Source organism: Tamandua tetradactyla, chromosome 25 (assembly GCF_023851605.1).
Source record: "Tamandua tetradactyla isolate mTamTet1 chromosome 25, mTamTet1.pri, whole genome shotgun sequence".
Lineage (NCBI taxonomy): Eukaryota > Metazoa > Chordata > Mammalia > Pilosa > Myrmecophagidae > Tamandua > Tamandua tetradactyla.
The window spans coordinates 21,360,411-21,378,695 of NC_135351.1; the positions used below are offsets into that span (position 1 = coordinate 21,360,411).

At 39.0% G+C, this 18,285-nt stretch overlaps 1 protein-coding gene across 5 annotated transcripts in view; it reads left to right on the forward strand.

Annotated features, from left to right (window-relative positions):
• KDM1B (lysine demethylase 1B) overlaps window positions 1–18,255 on the forward strand; it is a 59,879-nt gene extending 41,624 nt beyond the window's left edge. For all 5 annotated transcript variants that reach the window (XM_077143459.1, XM_077143458.1, XM_077143462.1 and 2 more), the window contains 10 exons: window positions 2,186–2,323; window positions 3,254–3,425; window positions 6,102–6,229; window positions 7,501–7,632; window positions 8,249–8,323; window positions 10,170–10,286; window positions 11,527–11,652; window positions 11,931–12,053; window positions 13,916–14,068; window positions 16,285–18,255. In XM_077143459.1, coding sequence (XP_076999574.1) covers window positions 2,186–2,323; window positions 3,254–3,425; window positions 6,102–6,229; window positions 7,501–7,632; window positions 8,249–8,323; window positions 10,170–10,286; window positions 11,527–11,652; window positions 11,931–12,053; window positions 13,916–14,068; window positions 16,285–16,368 — 1,248 coding nt within the window. In that variant the 3' untranslated portion in view covers window positions 16,369–18,255. The remainder of the gene's footprint in view (window positions 1–2,185; window positions 2,324–3,253; window positions 3,426–6,101; window positions 6,230–7,500; window positions 7,633–8,248; window positions 8,324–10,169; window positions 10,287–11,526; window positions 11,653–11,930; window positions 12,054–13,915; window positions 14,069–16,284) is intronic.
• Window positions 18,256–18,285: the final 30 nt, after the last annotated feature.

An 18,285-nucleotide genomic window follows, 5' to 3' on the forward strand; every position in this document is an offset into this window, starting at 1 on the left:
TTGAAGTTGGAGAAATAGGGTGGAGTAGGTTTTAATTTCTCAGTTGGAGAAATGAGTCATTTAGGTCTGGGGAAGAAAAATGTTTAAGGGATCCTATTACGAGCCCTTGACTCTTCCCAGGTGATGAGGAAATAGCCACAAGGCCACTCATCCTTCTACAGGTTGGGAAAATAGAGGAACCCGAGAAATGGTCAACTTAGGGACCCTTCTCCTCATTTTATTTATTACATCTGAATTTTTGTTTGATTTTTTTAAGCTTTTAATTCTGAAGTAATTTCAGACTTACAGTTCTTCTTGAACAGTTTAAAGTACTGCTTTTAGGGACCTGGAAACTAAATGACTAGCCTTGCATTGGTGACAGCGCTCGCTGTCTCCAACATTAGAAATTTGGAAGGGATAAAATAGCCCTGTGAGGGACCTACCAGGTTAGATGAGGCCCAGGAGGTCAGACTTCCATAGAGAGACCTAAACATTTTTTTAAGAAATAGTTATCTCTTAGGAAAGTCAAGGCCTGTTTGCAAAGCTACAGGAATTTTGCTGCAGGTGTAGATAGGTATTTCACAGGGAAAAAAACAATCACCTCTTTATCTTGCAATACTTAATACTGCTTTTTTTTTTAATACTAAAATATTTATTTTCTAGGTAAGTTGCTTTTGTCTGAAATCATCTACTTTTCATCTGATTAACTCTTAATTCTTCTTGACCAAGCATCTTCTTTCCAGATGACTTCCCCTGCTAGCATACTGCCACCCATCCCCACATACAACAGCTAAGAAACTCTGTGCCCTCCAGAACCCTTGCTTATCTCTATCATAGTTTGTCTGATACAGTGTTACACTTCCCTATGAAACGGTCCTATCCGCCACAATATACGTTCTTGAAGATGATGAGTATGTCTTAATTATTTTGTAGAAGACAGTTGATAAATGTTTTCATTCCATTTGAATGGAATGAAAGCTGTTAATGTGTCTAGCACTGTGTCCATAAAATTAAAAGACAAAAGTAAATAGAAGAAACAGATATAATTATTTTCAACTTATAAAGGGCATAGCTGGAAAACCCAAGTGAATCAACTGAAAATTTATGAAAAATAATGGAAGAATTTGGCAAGATGGATGTGTACAAAATTTAATTTAAAAAAACATTTTTTTTTTTTGCATGGGCTGGTACCCAAAAACGAAGGATGTGTACAAAATTAATGTTCAGAAATGAACCACCTTTCTATATGCAAACAAGAATCTGTTAGAATTGTGCTGTCCAAAACAAGGGTTAACTAGCTATTAAAATTTTAATTTAAATAAATGAATATTAAATAACATTTAAATGTCAGTTTATTGGTTACATTAGCCACATTCTAAATACCCAATAATCATTTGAAATTTGGGGTAGAAATAGACAATTTGGAGCTATTTTCAAGATGCCATATGAAAAAATAAACAAGGAATAAAAGCCAGGAAAATTCTGAGAAAGAATAATAATAAGGGAAACAGCCCCATCAAATATTAAAATACATTACAGTTCCATAATGACTAAAGTATTTGAATAGAAAGATATAAAACAATAGAAATTCTAGATATTAACTCCAATACCTATAAAAATTTAGCATGATATAAAAGAGACATTTCAAATCAGTAGTGAAAGATGGATTATGTGATAATCATGTTGACATAACTTGATAGCCATCGAGGAAAAAAATTAATTTATACCCTTCACTCCTTGGTACAAGTACATTCCAAGCAGAGCAAAGATTTAAACATAAAAGAAAGCTGCATTACAGTTTTGTTTATTATAGCAAAATCTTGGAAATTATCTAAATATTCTTTAATGCTTAACTATATTATGGCATATCCATTCTATTTAATATTATCATACTGCTTTTTAATCTATAGAATGTTATTTAATTAAACCTTCCAAAGTACATTTCTTGTGCTTGTTCATGAAATCTTTATCTGTTTTGAGAGGAAACAGTATAAGTGATTGGTCCATTCAGTTATTCATTGCTAGAAGCTGGTTTATTTGTTTTTAGCATTACTTTGGCTTCTGTTCACACTGCTTCTTTTTAAAATCATTTCTCTAGTAGTATAATAAATTTGCCAAATAGGGAGCCTAACAGTGTCATTATTTTTATAATATTGCATTTGATCTAACTCTTCTATTTAGCCTCCCTAATTGTCTGTCTTCTTAGGTGACTGTCCTAGAAGCCAAAGACAGAATTGGTGGCCGAGTATGGGATGATAAATCTTTCAAAGGTGTCACCATTGGAAGAGGAGCCCAGATTGTCAATGGCTGTGTTAACAACCCAGTAGCACTGATGTGTGAGCAAGTGGGTTTCTTTAAGATTTGTATTGTAGACAGAGAAAAGAAAAATTGCCTTAATTTGCCTGTGTGCTGTATTATCACTTCTAAAAGAGATAATATATAAGAACCCCAAATGGTCTCTTGTCCCTTCATCCCCTCTACAAAGTAAATAAGAACGATTACATTTCTGTCTTTCTGAGAATGCAGAACTAGAGGCTTACAATATATTTTTTTCCCTTTTCCTAAGATCTTTTATTTTATTTGTGTTACTTGCAGGCCACCTTGTTAGCTCATTGTTTTAGGGTTGCCATACTTAGCAAGTAAAAATACAGGATGCCCAGTTAAATTTGCATTTCAGCCAAACAACAAGTAACTTTTAACATAAACGTTCTAAATATTACATGGGATATTCTGCATGCTTTGTTTGGACATACACTAAGAAATTATTCAGTGTTTATCTGAAATTCAAATTTAATGGGGCCTCCCATTAAATTTGTCTTTCATCTGTGACCCTACATAGTTTCATTGAACACCTGGTAGGCCCAAGGTTCTTTCTGAAATATTTATTGACAGTGAATTTGGTTTCATTTCTGCGTTTGTGTGTTTGTGTGTTCATTCACATGAGAGGCCACAGAGGTAGAATGTTAGAGCAAGGAGAAAGCGGTGCTGGCTGTGGTATCTGGAACATTCGTAACTATTGGCAAAGCTATGGAGTGTGGCATAGAAGCTGTTTCTGTCTCCCTTATATTTCATAATAAATGAGGTCTCATAGATCTTGAGCTATTTTTTCATTGCCTGTCTGTGCTGCCATTTCCTTTTAACCCTATATAGCTCTATTTTTTTGAGAGATACTGGATGATTTTCTCCATGAGAGCTCTGTCTGATTTCAGCTTAGAACCTGTAAATATTTTTTTCCAAGGAAAATTTTCACCTTCTTATTCTTATTATTTTGAAGCTTGGCATCAGCATGCATAAATTTGGAGAAAGATGTGACTTAATTCAGGAAGGTGGAAGAATAACTGACCCCACTATTGACAAGCGCATGGATTTTCATTTTAATGCTCTCTTGGATGTTGTCTCTGAGTGGAGGAAGGATAAGACTCAGCTCCAAGATGTCCCTTTAGGAGGTATGGGGAGAATGGTTTTCTGATTGTTCCATCGTAGTCTCATTTTAATCTAAGCTGGATCAGCAGCAGTCGCATTCATTCACGAAGCTGGATGAATGCATTTGGGGCCGTCCTTCCAAGTGTTCCTTGGACTGGCGAGCTCTCCAGACCGTCCCCTGAGTTACTGGCACAAATGTGTGCTTGAAGTTCTCGGGGACCCTTAGATGCTTGTGTGTGTGTACACACAGGAGACTTACTCCACATAAACCCGGGTGTGTGAAGAAGTCATTTAAATGTCTGATTTAAAATTTCCCAGAGGAGCTTACTTCCATAGAAATGTAAGCCCTATGTGCATAGTCACTCCATAAAGTCTTCTCTAGGGAAGGGTGTCTGTGTGCCAGGATTTCTTCTCTTGTCCTTTTTGTGGGCTATAAGGTAAGGTTTCCCTGCCCCCATGTATTTTGTTTAAGAATACAATAATGTGTATCGTAATTTAAGAGTGTTAATTCTCATCCTCTCTAGGTTTAGGCACTTAAATGGGGATTACACCACAATTCTTTAGAAAACTTGACTCTTTAATAATATTCATTCCCATGAAGGTGCCGAGCAGCTGAGTTTACTATCTTGCTTCTTAAATCGATATTTAACCCATAATTTTATTACCTGAATGTATCCACTTATAGTTTCTGGAGGCATGTCGGAGTTTCTTCAAGAGTGAATGCTTGAACTCCAGGTTGTAAGATACTAATTCACTTCAACTATTTATTTCTTTACAAGGGTTCTGAATTATTGATTCTGGTACACCCCATCTCTGACTAGGGTAGACGTCTCAGCAAGAGCTGTCTGTCTCTTCTTTTTATGGTCCCCTCCCCCCACCCCCTAAAAAAAACTGAATGAGCCATACTCATCACCCTTAGTGTTGACTGATTAACCATAACAGAGCATTTACAGAAACGTATTAAGTTGACAGGGATCTTATAATGGAATGTTTTTAAATTTTCTGGAGTTGAGAACTATATCTTCAGAATTTGGTTACTGTTTTTGCATATGCATGGCAATCTCTGGGTGGGGTTTTCTTTACAGTTCTTTCAGGGTCACCAAATAAAAAGTTAGTAATACTGCTCTTTGTCTTAAAAAAACGTTAAGGAAGGGTCAGCAATGCTTACTGTGTAAGTGGTTGTTTCATCTTACTAATATTTCTTAAAAAGCTTTAATAGCAGTATATATTCTCATTATAAAAGGGTGAAGTTTTACTCTGCCTGTCCGTCTCTGAGCTGCCTGAGATTTACCTTATTAGCACATAGCTGCAGAAACCAAAATGTCAGCACCAGGGGCTAGAGTCATTTCACAAAGCATGTATACTAAAGCTTTTAGATATTTTTTACCTAAAAATCCTATTAAGCTGTTTGTATTTAATTTTATATGCTGCTTCAGCAATCTTGGTTCTTCCCTGTTGTGAAAACTTAGAGGAGTGTAGGAAGTACATGTTAGGGGGAAGAATGGAACTGTTGTACACACACGAAAAAGCCTGGTGGTTGCGGGGCAAGAGAGATCCAGGGATTCCTTGAACTTGAAATTATCAAGTATAAGACTAGATAATTTTAATGCGAATTTTGAGTGGTCTAAAAAGTTCAGTGACATTCAGTTCTGTTTCTAGTCTAGCAAATGCACCATACTTTATAGAAACTGAGTCTGAAACGTGTGTTGGATGGTTGGCATCTTTGGGAATGTTACAAAGAAGAGACCTGGACTAAAATGCAACTAGTGAGACATGAGGTCGGAATCTAAAACAGTATTTGGAACCCAGTCACAGATTTCACAGAGCTGTATATAAATATTTATATAGTTAGAAGTTCCAATTGAATAGGGTTGATGAGTGCTGGGGTTTGAGAAAGGGGAGAGATTGCAGTTCCTGGATGATATTGCCTGGAAGGGGTGAATGGGTTTGGGGTGTGAGTGGACATTTTGGAGAGTGATAGTAGTAAACCTGGCATAATTGGAATTTACCAGAAAACAAATGAGCAGCAGAGCCCATCAGTGGGCAGGTGGTAGTGTAAATGGGCAGGCATAATAGCTATCTTTGGAAAGATTCAAAATGCGCTTTTATTATTAGGTATTTTTTTGGGAGTTCATTGCCCAGGCAATAGGGAACCAGTAATTGAAAATACTGAGGCAGAGTGCTGGCATGATGGGTGTTCATAGTGGAGCGTTCTCGTGTGGGAGAGATTCCAACCGATTACAGGGTCTTAGTTGTAGGTCTTAGTTGAGGTGAGGTTTAGAAGAGCTTAACTTGAAGGTGATGGCGGTGGGACGGGGAAGGGAATGTCGAACCTCTTGTGTGTGTGTGTGTGTGTGATGTTGATCCTCTGTGTGTGTGTGCGTGTGCATGTGCATAGTAACATGTAGGAGGTACTTTTTCTATATCTTGGTCTTTCAACAGAACAGAAATGAAACACTTTTAAGGATATAGAACCAATATAACTTTGTTTCCAGTTAAGTTTTCATTTCCGGAGAGAAGTCAGTTTTATCAAGATGCCCTTTTCTTTAACCTGCCCCCTGCGTTTCCTTGGGAAAGGACTTTGGAAGTTTTGGTTTTTTGGGGGTGAAGAAGGTTGAAAGCAATGGATAAAAAAGGAATTGGAGGGTAATGTTAAATCTGTTTTTTTTTTCCCCTGCTTTGATACATTCCCGTTACAGAAAAGATCGAGGAGATCTACAAAGCTTTTATTAAGGAATCTGGGATCCAGTTCAGTGAGCTGGAGGAACAGGTGCTTCAGTTTCACCTGAGTAACCTGGAGTACGCCTGCGGCAGCAACCTCCGCCAGGTGCGTGCGGCGGGGTGCATGCTTGGGGGGCGCGTGCTCTGTGTGTCCGCGTGGCTGTGATGTCTCGAGCGTGCTGTGTGTCCGCGTGGCTGTGATATCTCAAGCGTGCTCTTTGAGTCCGCGTGGTGCTGTCTCAAGCGTGCTCTGTCCGTGTGGTGCTGTGTCTCGAGCGTGCATTGTGTGTCCGTGTGGTGCTGTGTCTCGAGCGTGCTCTGTGAGTTCACGTGGCTGTGATGTCTCGAGCGTGCCCTGTGTGTCCGCGTGCCTGCTGTGTCTCGAGCGTGCTGTGTGTGTCCGCGTGGCTGCTGTGTCTTGAGCTTGAACTCAGGCTGGTTTGGATGAACAGGAGAGAATGGTTCTGCTTGGTCTCAAAAGTTTGAAAATGGCAAACTTCAAAGCCTATGAACCCAACAGTGGTTTTGAAAAGAAATTTTTTTAAGCAGTAGAAACCCTTCTTCAAATAATGCCCCTTAGGAATTTCAGTATATAAAACCCAACAAAGGAGCGCTGTTGGGCTGCATGGGGAGGGGGTGGGGCATGCCCAGGGCCTGTGCTTTCAGCTCCCTCCTTCCCTTGCTCTCCACAGAGGCTCTTGAATCATTTCTTTAGACCCATGGAGTCTATCTGAAAACGCTGTTCTCTAGAAACTAAATGTACTGTCCTTGCAATTCTGTGTCAGTTTATCTTGTTAAATTTAAACTTACCTAACTCATTTACCCACTGTGATTTTAATACTCATATAATCTGTATTTTGAAAAGAAGCTCCCTGGGTAACCTATGTAATATATCCTCTTCAGGATCTCTCCATTTCCATTCGCTTCTTTGTCACAATTGGAATAACACTGTTTTCCAAAATACATGCTGGGTTTCAACTTCTAGAATTTCCATGTTGAAGACAAATTCTTGGTATATTTATATAGGAAGCTCTTGAAATGCAGTCTTACTTTCATAGAATTCTCATTTGCTAGGGTTGTTGATATATACAACAATCAAACAGTCAACTTTTATTTTTCTCAAGGATTGGTATCTCATGCCCAAGTCGTATATACCTTTTGTCCTAAAATAAAAGAAGCTGTCCTTTGTGTTAGGGAGAGGCTGTCTTCCCCCGACGGTGGTCTCTAATGGACTGGCCTGCTCTTCTCCTTCCCTCGGGTTTTGCCTCAGCCTTGGTAGCCCTGCCCTCCTGCCTCGTGTGGCTTTTCTCACCGTGACCTCCTCTTCTTGGTCTTAGACACATGTCCCTGTCCCCAGCCTCTCCTTTTATTTCCCAGGTGTCTGCTCGCTCCTGGGACCACAATGAATTCTTTGCACAGTTTGCTGGGGATCACACCCTCCTAACTCCAGGGTACTCTGCAATAGTTGAAAAACTGGCTGAAGGACTAGATATTCGGCTCAAATCTCCGGTGAGTGCCAGCAGTGGTGGGAGTTTCCGGCTCTGCCTTATGTTTTTGAAGGATGTGAATTTGGGGGCATGTACGTTACACGGGAGCCCAGGGTGTGCTTTGATCGTCAGTCAGTTCTTCTGTGCTTCAGTCGTAGCCTGTCATCCTTACTTACTCGTGTCAGTCAGGTCACTGCTGCTGTTTGGAAACAGTGGTGGCTCAGGTGCATTTTCAGTAATAATGAAGTGTTCAAGTGTGTTGCTAAAAAAGCTGTTCACAACCTCCCTTGACCCAGTGTGGTTATTTTCACTTTTCACTTTTCCCTTCACAGCTTTGTATCTGTGCATTTCTATTGTACATGTTATAATCATAGAGGCAGTTATTTATATACATACATATTTCACATTATATTATAAAGATTTTCCATATTCTGACATACCATTTATAAATAATTTTAATGGCTGGGTGATAGTTCCCTGAATTAAGCTGTAACTATTTTTTAGACCTCTGAATGCCATATGATTTCCCATGGCCTTGGAGATAGAAACTCACATAATAGCAGAATTGGAAGAAATCCTGGATCATAAGATTCTGTCCCTCTTTTATTTTCCCCTCCATGATTGTTTTTCTTGCGCAGGTACAGAATATTGATTATTCTGGAGAGGAAGTACAAGTTACCACTACAGATGGCACAAGGTATACAGCACAAAAGGTAAGTGCTGGGGTTCCAGTAGGCTAGAGCCCCTTGCTGCCGGGGGCTCAGCAGTCTGCCTAATCTACTTTGTTTGATTTCTCTTGAGTTATGCATAATCATGGGTAGATGTGCGAATCTGATTTAATCCAACACTATATAGGGTCATGGCAGATGGGTCTCTGAATAGTGTTTCTTAAAGTGGGTTCTTTGAACTAGAAAAGAAAATTCTTGACAAAATACGTTTGGGAAGTACTGTACACTACACTCTATCCTATATTCACACATAACTAAACTTGAACTTAACAGGGTTTCTTATGTGTAAAGGGATGGCCCAAAAGTGTAATTAATGTATTATCACTAGTTCCTAGATGAGCTGTGTTTCCTACTCTTCAGGTATCTAAAGTCTGTTTGACAGCCATTGGTATTCATGCAGAAGTAAAGACTGGATGACAGAGGGGAAAAACAGTGATAGAGGAGGCCAGAGGTGCCGTTCCTGCTACTATTCCTGCCATTTACTAGCTGCAGTTCTCAACCCTAGCTGCATGCTGTCATCACCTAGAAGAGACTCAAAAAGAACGACCACCCTGCCCGAGATTCTCATGGAATCAGTCTGGGCATGTCTTGAAAGCTTCCCAAGCCATGCTAATGTGAAGCCAGGATAGAGAACCACTGGGCTTGTTTCCATATCCTTAGGCCCCTAGGTGAGAATTAGGCTAATATCTAAGGTTCTTCCTGGTGGTAACATTTTATTTTAAATACCACCTTTTAAAATTGTAAGTCATTTGACGGGGACCACACGAGGTGTGCCGAGTTACCCTGGCCAATCCTCTTGGCCCTCTCCCTTTTCTTCTGGCGTGCCAGCTATCCGGGCATAGCTCTGGGCTGCGTTTCAAAGCCACTTTGAAATGTTTAAAGCAAACATTTCTAATTTTAGGGTAGCTGGCACCCATCATACCGACTGAATTGGAAGTTTCCCTGAACTCGTAGCCCCAAGATTTCCAACCCAATATGATATACTGACGTACCTTTGACAAACAAATTCAGGCTAGGCTGCTTCTATCAGCAGGATGTATTTATATCATTTGCCTATTCATTTATATCTAAATTCTGTTATTTAGAAAACATGGCTAAAATCTAGATTTTATTTCCTTATAGTTGTTATATCTCCAGAAGGGTAAAATTGTTTCTTTTTGTTGTTGCCTCGTCACCATTATTGATAACTATAGATTGTAAGCTTCTTGAGGATAGAAAACATTTTATACTTTTTAAAGTTTTCATGGGGCCTCACATGATTATAATAACCCCTGGTGTTTGTGATGCGCTTTACCACTTGACACAGCAAACTGACATGTATGTTACTAAGTTTTAATAATAATTTTAGTTTTAAAAATCTTTCCCCTAGTCTTTTAACAGTAGTAGGGCAGTTATTACCTTCACTTTATAGATGTTTGGTGGCAGGGGAGTTGGCCACATGTTACGAAGTGTCAAGATGATGCACAAGGCGAATTCTCCCGACTTCATTTTTAGGGCTGCGTCCTCTTATGCCACTCCTTTTCTGGACGGGGATCTGCTGATTCTCCTTACTCAGGGTTGTTGTCAGGTATTCAGAAGCTTTATGCAAATTAGAAGCATTCCCCGTCCTGTGTGTGGCTTCGGCCAGGCTCCTCCTCCAGGTATACAGCCCACAGGGGTATACACGGCCCCCCTGCTCATGCGTTTGTAACAGCTGGGATGGTGGCAGCCTCGCGACCAGCAGGAGAGGAACGTTCTATCAGGTGCTGAGATTTTCCTGGAAAGGAACCCACTGAGCAGTTGCATTGGGAGGCTCAGTTGCTGTTTGTGTTCATTGTTAATTTTCCCACAGGTATTAGTGACTGTCCCACTGGCCCTGCTGCAGAAAGGTGCCATTCAGTTTACTCCACCACTGTCAGAGAAGAAGATGAAGGCTATCAACAGTTTAGGTGCAGGGATCATCGAGAAGGTGACTGAAATCACTTTGGCTTCAGAATTAAAGAGATGAAGGGCGCACATGGGTGGTTCAGTGGTAGAATGCTCACCTGCCATGCAGGTGGCCCGGGTTCAATCCCTGGCCCATGCACTCTGTTCTAGTTTGCTAGCTGCCAGAATGCAACACACCAGAGATGGATTGGCTTTTAATAAAAGGGGATTTATTTTGTTAGATCTTCAGAGGAAAGGCAGCTAACTTTCCACTAAGGTTCTTTCTTATGTGGGGAGGCACAGGATGGTCTCTGCTGGCCTTCTCTCCAGACCTCTGGGTTCCAACAACTTTCCCCGGGGTGATTTCTTTCTGCACCTCCAAAGGCCTGGGCTAAGCTGCAGGTGCTGAGATGAGGTATGCTGAGCTGCTTGGGCTGTGCTACGTTGCAGTCTCTCATTTAAGCACCAACCAATTAAGTCAAACGTCCTTCATTGCAGCAGGCACGCCTCCTAGCCGACTGCAGATGAAATCAGCAACAGATGAGGTTCACATACCATTGGCTCATGTCCATAGCAACAGAACTAGGTGCCTTCACCTGGCCAAGTTGACAACTGAATCTAACTACCACATACTCCCCCCAAAAAAAAGAACTAAGGGGATTAATGTCATATCTTGGGAGCACCTCAACCTTTCACTGGGAAGTAGTGGGTAATTTTTTACTCCAATTGAAAGTCAAACGTTTTCTTTTTATTGGAATAATTCATGAAGACTGCAAAAGGATTTTATCAACACGAAAGGAGCAGAGCTGGCTGAGATGTGTGTGCTTTGACTTTAGAAGAGGGAATATACATGTGGGATAAGCAATTCTTCTTATTTTTTTCTGCTTTCCATTTCTCCATTCCACTCATCGGCCCCAGTGAGGACAGTGGTTTACTTCCCCACCTTTAAAACCTTTAGCAAAATTCGCCAGGGCTGTACTAGATACCATTAAACCAATGGGTAACAAGAACTTCATGGATTTATGCTTCATGATCAAGTTTCAGGAAAGCTTCCATCTTCAGATTGGCCAGATTAGTTAGGGTGGGTTCCACCTTTATCTGGGGGAGTCCAGGACTGGATGGCATAAAAAGCAAGATGATCATAAAAGGAGGGGTGGAGAATGTGAGTATTTTAGTGTGTTCTTTTGAATACAGTTTGAGAATGGAGCTACATGTTTCTTCTTAGAAATTGCCTGTGCTTTTGAGAAACACTTAACCATCTTTTTTTTTGCTTTGCTTTCTAGATTGCCTTGCAATTTCCATATAGATTTTGGGACAGTAAAGTTCAAGGGGCTGACTTTTTTGGTCATGTCCCCCCTAGTGCCAGCAAACGAGGGCTTTTTGCTGTATTCTATGACATGGATCCCCAGGTAAAATCATTTGTAAGATATACTTTGCATTCCCCGATTACAGTTTAGAATTTGGTTTGGTAATTACTCAGGTATGAAACTTGGGGACAAGTGAAAATTGTGCAAAATTCTGAGATGTTTATATTCTGGGAGGAAGCTTGGACTGGAACATTTTCCTATAGGAAAGAAACCCCAGTAATATTTGCTATATTTTCTTGAAGTAGTCATGTTTGTTGCTCCCACAAAGCTTTTGTACCAAAGCAAAAACTGTAAATGGTTTTTCTCTTTCATGTCTTTAGAAGAAACACAGTGTGTTGATGTCAGTGATTGCTGGGGAGGCGGTGGCATCCGTCAAGAACCTGGATGATAAACAGGTCCTGCAGCAGTGTCTGGCCACCCTGAGGGAACTGTTCAAGGAGCAGGTCAGAGATTCTTCTGAAAGGAGGAGGGACGTGCTTGCTATAAACTCTTCAGAGTGGGTGTGGTACCCAGAGCAAAGCAGGGTTACTGAGAATTAAGGAAATAAGGCACTGGGCTATGTTATTCATTCTCCAAATATCCCACTGTCTTCATTTCCTAGGGCTGATGTAGCAAAGTGCCATAAACTATGTGGCTTAAAATAACAGAAATGTATTGTCTCACAGCTCTGGAGGTTGGAAGTCCAAAATCAAGGTGTCAACAGGGTTGTGCTCCATCTGAAACATGTAGGAGAATCGTTCTTGCCTCTTCTGGCTTCTGGTGTTTTCCTGCAACCGTTGGCTCATAGATGAATCAGCCTCTGTCTTCAGTGTGGCCTCCCCTCGTGGTGTTTGTGTCCAGTTCTCCCCCTGTGTCCAGTTGTATTGGATTAGGACCCACCCTAATCTAGTGTGGCCTCAACTAATTACATCGTCAAAGACCTTATTTCCAAATAAGGGCACATTCATGGGACTGCAGGTTAAGACTTGAACTTCTCTTCCTGAGGGACAAATTCACCCCATAAAATACACTTTCATTTCGTTACTCTGTACCTCCTTTACGCTGTTGTTTGTCTTCCTTTTTTTCTCCTCACATGCATACCCCCTTTCTTTTTTAAGGATGAAAAAGTTTCAGTATTTCAAAGATTGAGTATTTACCCAATCCTTAGCAAACTTTGACTACAGCTTCCCTTTTTTTTTTTTTAATACTAAATTAGCACTTATTTTATTTTTTTAAGTCATAGTCATCCTAGTGGGTATGAAGTGATATTCATTGTGGGTTTTTTTTAAGTACATAAATATACTTTTTATTAATTAAAAAAATTAACAAACAAAACATTAAGATATCATTCCATTCTACATATACAATCAGTAATTCTTAATATCATCACATAGTTGCATATTCATCATTTCTTAGAACATTTGCATCAATTTAGAAAAAGAAATAAAAAGACAACAGAAAAAGAAAACGATAACAGAGGAAAAAAAGATTATACACACCATACCCCTTACCCCTCTACAGCTTCCCTTTTAAAGGGACAATGTCCAGAATTTCCTTGAACCCTACTTAATGGAGTTACTGTATTTTTTTTTTTTTTATCAATTTACTAAATCTCACAAACTCTGGTTGTTTCTAAAAGGCCGTGGCTTATGTCTTTTTCTGATAAGGAGTAGAAGTAGGAAGAAGTGAAATGACTCAAGTCATGTAAATCAGAGAAAGAGGCATCCAGGGCATGTAATTTACTTTATGTGTGTCTAACTTGTGATTATTTCTCACAGTAGTCCCTAGCTGGGGATTGATATCCAAAAGCTTATTTTAAAATCAGTAATCTGAAACTTAGCACACAGTTTTCATAGTGGTACTTTTCAGGGGCCAGCCTACAAAATATTTACATTGAGTCTGAAACATGCATACCCTTGGATAGATGTTTTCTGGAGAGCCCTTTTAAGAGTTCCATTTGTGATCCTAGACTCACCCTTCCCTTTTCTACTCTGGGTGAAAGACTCCTTTCTCACCCTCTCCCTACCCCCTTGCAGGCCATGGAAGAGAAGGCCTATCTCTTAGCTATTGGTGATGGCCCCTAGTGGGTGGGGAGTCTCTCTGGCAGAAGGATAAACTGTAGAAATGAGGATATGTGTGTGCAGTGAGGACGGCACAGAGCCAGGGCAGGAGATAGAGGGTGACGTTCAGATATGGTGCCTGTGTGAAGGATCATACTGAGAGTTAAGTCCGTTTTTACAGGGAGGGAGAAATGTGCATTTATAATCTGGGTTGCATCATTTCTAGGTCCCTTCTTGATCTCCTATGACTTTCCCATTTGACATAGGAAGTCCCAGATCCCACCAAGTATTTTGTCACCCGGTGGAGCTCAGACCCCTGGATCCAGATGGCATACAGTTTTGTGAGGACAGGTGGAAGTGGTGAGGCCTACGATATCATTGCTGAAGAAATACAAGGGACAGTTTTCTTTGCTGGTGAGGTATGTATCCCTTGGTCCCAGACCCAATCTTTTTTTTTTTAAACATTCATTTTGATTATTCAGTGTTGAAAACAAAGTCAAATACCATTCAAAGCCTTATGACAAAACATAGTAGAAGCCTTCTCAAAATCCTTCTCATGAATAACTTCACTGTTTCTTCTGGAATTTACTTCCTATTTTAAAAATAATGCTTCTGTTGCCACTTTTTAAATTAACTTTAGACCCACTGACTTTCTATTAGGTTAAATATTTAGCTCATTTAGTCTCTTTGCACCATTCTCTAAGTATGTTGGATTATTTCACACGTTGGTATCAATATTTATATTATGTGGCTGTGTATGATTTATTGCTGAGTCAAGGTATTAAATACCTTTCTTACACAGCTTTGTTTTTAGACAATTGTAACTGTCCCTGTTTTTATTAGATTTTTTTTTTTTTTTTTTGGTACCTCTCCTTAAGTCTCCCCTCTTCAGTAATCTCCAGGTAACAATTAAATCTAAGAGCCAGCCTGTTGGTTCCATTTTTTTGAATCCCACATTACTGGGTCTTTCTTCCTTGTGCCCCAGTCTGGCCTGGTTGGTATGTGGGACTCCTTTTCTCCTCTCCAGGGCTAGGGCTTTGAGCTAGATCCCTCTCTAGTAAGCCTCTTTAAAATCCATATGTCCTTCACTCCTAGAATTTTCTTACTTCTGATCACTTCCTTCTCCCTGTTTCTTTTTTTCTAGATCTGCTATTGTCTATTTCCAGATCTATTACATTGGATCTCTTGACCATCTGATTTTCTTTTTTTCACCTTTCATCTTTTTACTCTTTCAGGGAGACTTCCTTAACTTTATCTTCCAAACCCTGTTATTTTAATTGTATTCACTTTTTAAATTTTGGCTTTTACTTTATAAACACCTTGTTCTCAGATCACTTTTTTGATAGTATCCTTTTCGTGTTTCTTAACTAATTAAAGGTTTTGGTTATAATCTTACTCAGTCCCTGTTTTGTTTGATCCCTCATCCCTGCCCTCTACTGCAAACCTCTGCCACCATGGTTCCTAATGCCCCCAATTTTGAGAAGTGTTTAGGATTCTGTGGGGAGAATCACAAAATTGGTGGGGTATCAACTCCTCACCACCACCAAAAAAAAGAATATACTTTATATATTCTTGTTTGGGATTACACATTTCTTACACATCTAAAATAGTGTTCTTGTTTTTTTTTTCCTCATGATTTTTGTGTTACTCCCAAAAGAATGCCTTTTAAAACCAGAAACGTTTGATTACTCCTTGGTCTATGAACAACCAAGTTCATAGTCACAAGGCAAAATGATTATATGCCAGGCAACAACTGCCAGCTGTTTCCAGGAGGCAGCCATTTCAGCCTCATGTGCCTTCAGGTCATGAACCAGGTGTAGCTTTTTTGTTTTCTGCTGCTGGTCTGATGTAATTACCTTGCCGCCTTATAAATACCACTGTCTCTCTGAGGCTTCTGCCACAGCCATGGCGTCCCCCTATAGTAACTGTATGCCAGCTCACCTCCATCTGGCTCTGGTTCAAATGAAGTCTTTGGCCCCTGGATATTTTCCCACCCACCCGAGTTGTCAATGTCTACAGGCAACTTTAACTTTCCTCTGTTTGTCCTCTTTAACTCCTTCTCAACTGTCCCTTCCCATAACCCCAGTCCAGACCTTGTCAATGTTAACTCGAGTTAATATCAGTTTGAGGCCCTTACTTTCCTATTCTTTTGGTTTGCTTAAACAATAAGTGGTAAAACCATTCCTTGCAAATGAAGTTCTTACCACCTTACCTTCTTCCAGTCCAACAACTCTTAAACCTTTTCTTTTCCCTTCTTGTTGAAAAAAGTCCATGATCTATCGTTTAGTAACTCATTGGTGATTGTAACTGCCAGATGACTTGACCAGTGTAGAAGGGACTGTGTGTTACTCATTGTTCTAAACTCCAGTACCTGCATATCTATTTAATACTTTCATGACTGCCACACGGTACTTTGCAGGAGTGGTAAACAGATGCAGAATGAATTAATTTGACAAATTCTGGCACGATAACCAAAAATTTCTAAGTGACATGATGGGTGAGCATAGGATGTTAATAGGAGTACACAGGAGTGGCACCAGTCTTTGTCTAAGGTGGGTTAGGGGCAGTGTACTTTTTGATTGTTATCTGAATTCTTTATGCAAGATCTCAAATTATGTAATTATTTTTTTTACAGGCAACAAACAGGCATTTTCCACAAACTGTTACAGGGGCATATTTGAGTGGTGTTCGAGAAGCAAGCAAGATTGCAGCATTTTAAATGCCATTCGTTTGGACCCAGGTGTCTTGTGAACCCGCAATGGTAAAATTTGAAACACATTAAACCTCAGTTTCTTTAAACAAACAAGAGCTCTTTGAATTGCAAAACTGAAATGTTCCTAAGGTGATATAAAATAAAACATCTCACTTCTCTGAAAGCACTAGCCCCAAGAATTCTTGTAAGCAATCATATTTCATTGCATTTTCCACTTAACAGGTCTGGAATGTCTGAAAGCTAAATGTCTTCTGGATTTCAGAAGCGTAAGGCAGAATAACCTTAAATTAAGACCTCACATATCACTGTTTCCATGGTGGAGGTTCCCGTTATGTGTGACATTTTTGTTTGGCTAAATTTTCATACATTGAGAAGCCAGGTCAAACAAGCAGGAATCATTAAGAATCCAGATAAAGCCATGTGTTTTACTTCTATGACAATTCATCAGTATCTTTACCAATGAGCCTTAAGATTTTATATAGCTCCAATATTGAGCGTTTACTTAAAATTTAGATAAAATCCTTTTTTTGATACAGTACAAATTGCTTTAATCAAAGGTAAAATGAAGCTATTTTATATTGTATGTATTTTTTCCCATTGGATATTCAAAAAGGAATTTAAATTTAGGTATCTTTTGTGATAAAACATTTTGATTTATATAGTCATTGGCAAAGCAAAATTTTCAGTCCCTTTATTATATCATTAAGAACGATGTAGAGATATGTGGTCTTCACACTGTAGATATAGAATATGGCTATTTTTATTAAAGCAAAATTTGGGTGGGTGGCACACTTTAAAATCCTTAACCTTGACAACCACTAGAAAAAATATCTTGTCCGAATTTAACAAAAATCTCTTCCCTCTTCCCCTTTTTAATATAATGGATTCAATCTCCAGGAATATTTTTTGCAGAATTATATTTATAGTATTCCACAGGCAGGCCCACTGGAAAACTGCAGAAAAATGTAAAATATCCCTGGCAAATGTTACATTTTATAAGCCATATCTTAAAAGCCTAAGAACATGGCAAACATTCAGTTTTTCCTTCTTCTGGTCAGAACAAAAAACTGTTTAATATGTCATTTAAAATAAACACAGTTTCAGGGCACTTATTTTGCCAAGAATCCGGAAAGAAATGCCAGTTTACAGGTTAGAAATATGGATAACTTAAGTGCTTTTGTTTAAAATATTTAAACAGTTCTTTCAAATGTATTACTCTACTTAAAAAAAAAACACTTAGAAAATATGACTTTAAAGCCACTTTTGAAAACAGTGGGCTTTAAAATTTAAATAAGTAAGCCTATAGATTTTATGCAGACAATGTGCAGTGAAATTTAGACAGGTTAGATGCCCTACCCCACCCCCACCAAATATGATACAAACAAAAGAAAGCAAATAGCTTTGTATTTGTTTTGAAGTTAACAGGAAAATATTGATATTTATAGTTTTCTCATGAGACTCATTGGTACTGATTGGGAAGTGTTCTGCTTTAAAGCATTAGGTATTAAAATATTAGGAATAGTATATGTTAAGTGATAAACGAAAAATGTCATGTTAAGTTGAAAATGGTTTACAGTGAATTGTTAGTCTCTGGGCACTTAAACCTGTACTGTGTGCGCTACAGGTAAACTAAGAAAAAACATACTTATATAAAGTATGGTAAATGTGTACTTAAAAACTCATTTCCTATCTCAAGTGACATACTTTGACACTTTGTTCTTTAAGGAAACATGGTACTTTTATTCTTGTTACTTTGAGTATGTTTTTCAATGTTGTATGAAAGTTTTTGTAAGTAAGTAACAGTGAATACACAAATTTATCATTGTTTTAAATGGAAAGCATGAACAGCTGGTTGTGTAAAACTGCTTAATAAAACTAGATTTGTTTTTCAAATACAGTTGGTGCACTGTAGTGACAAATACA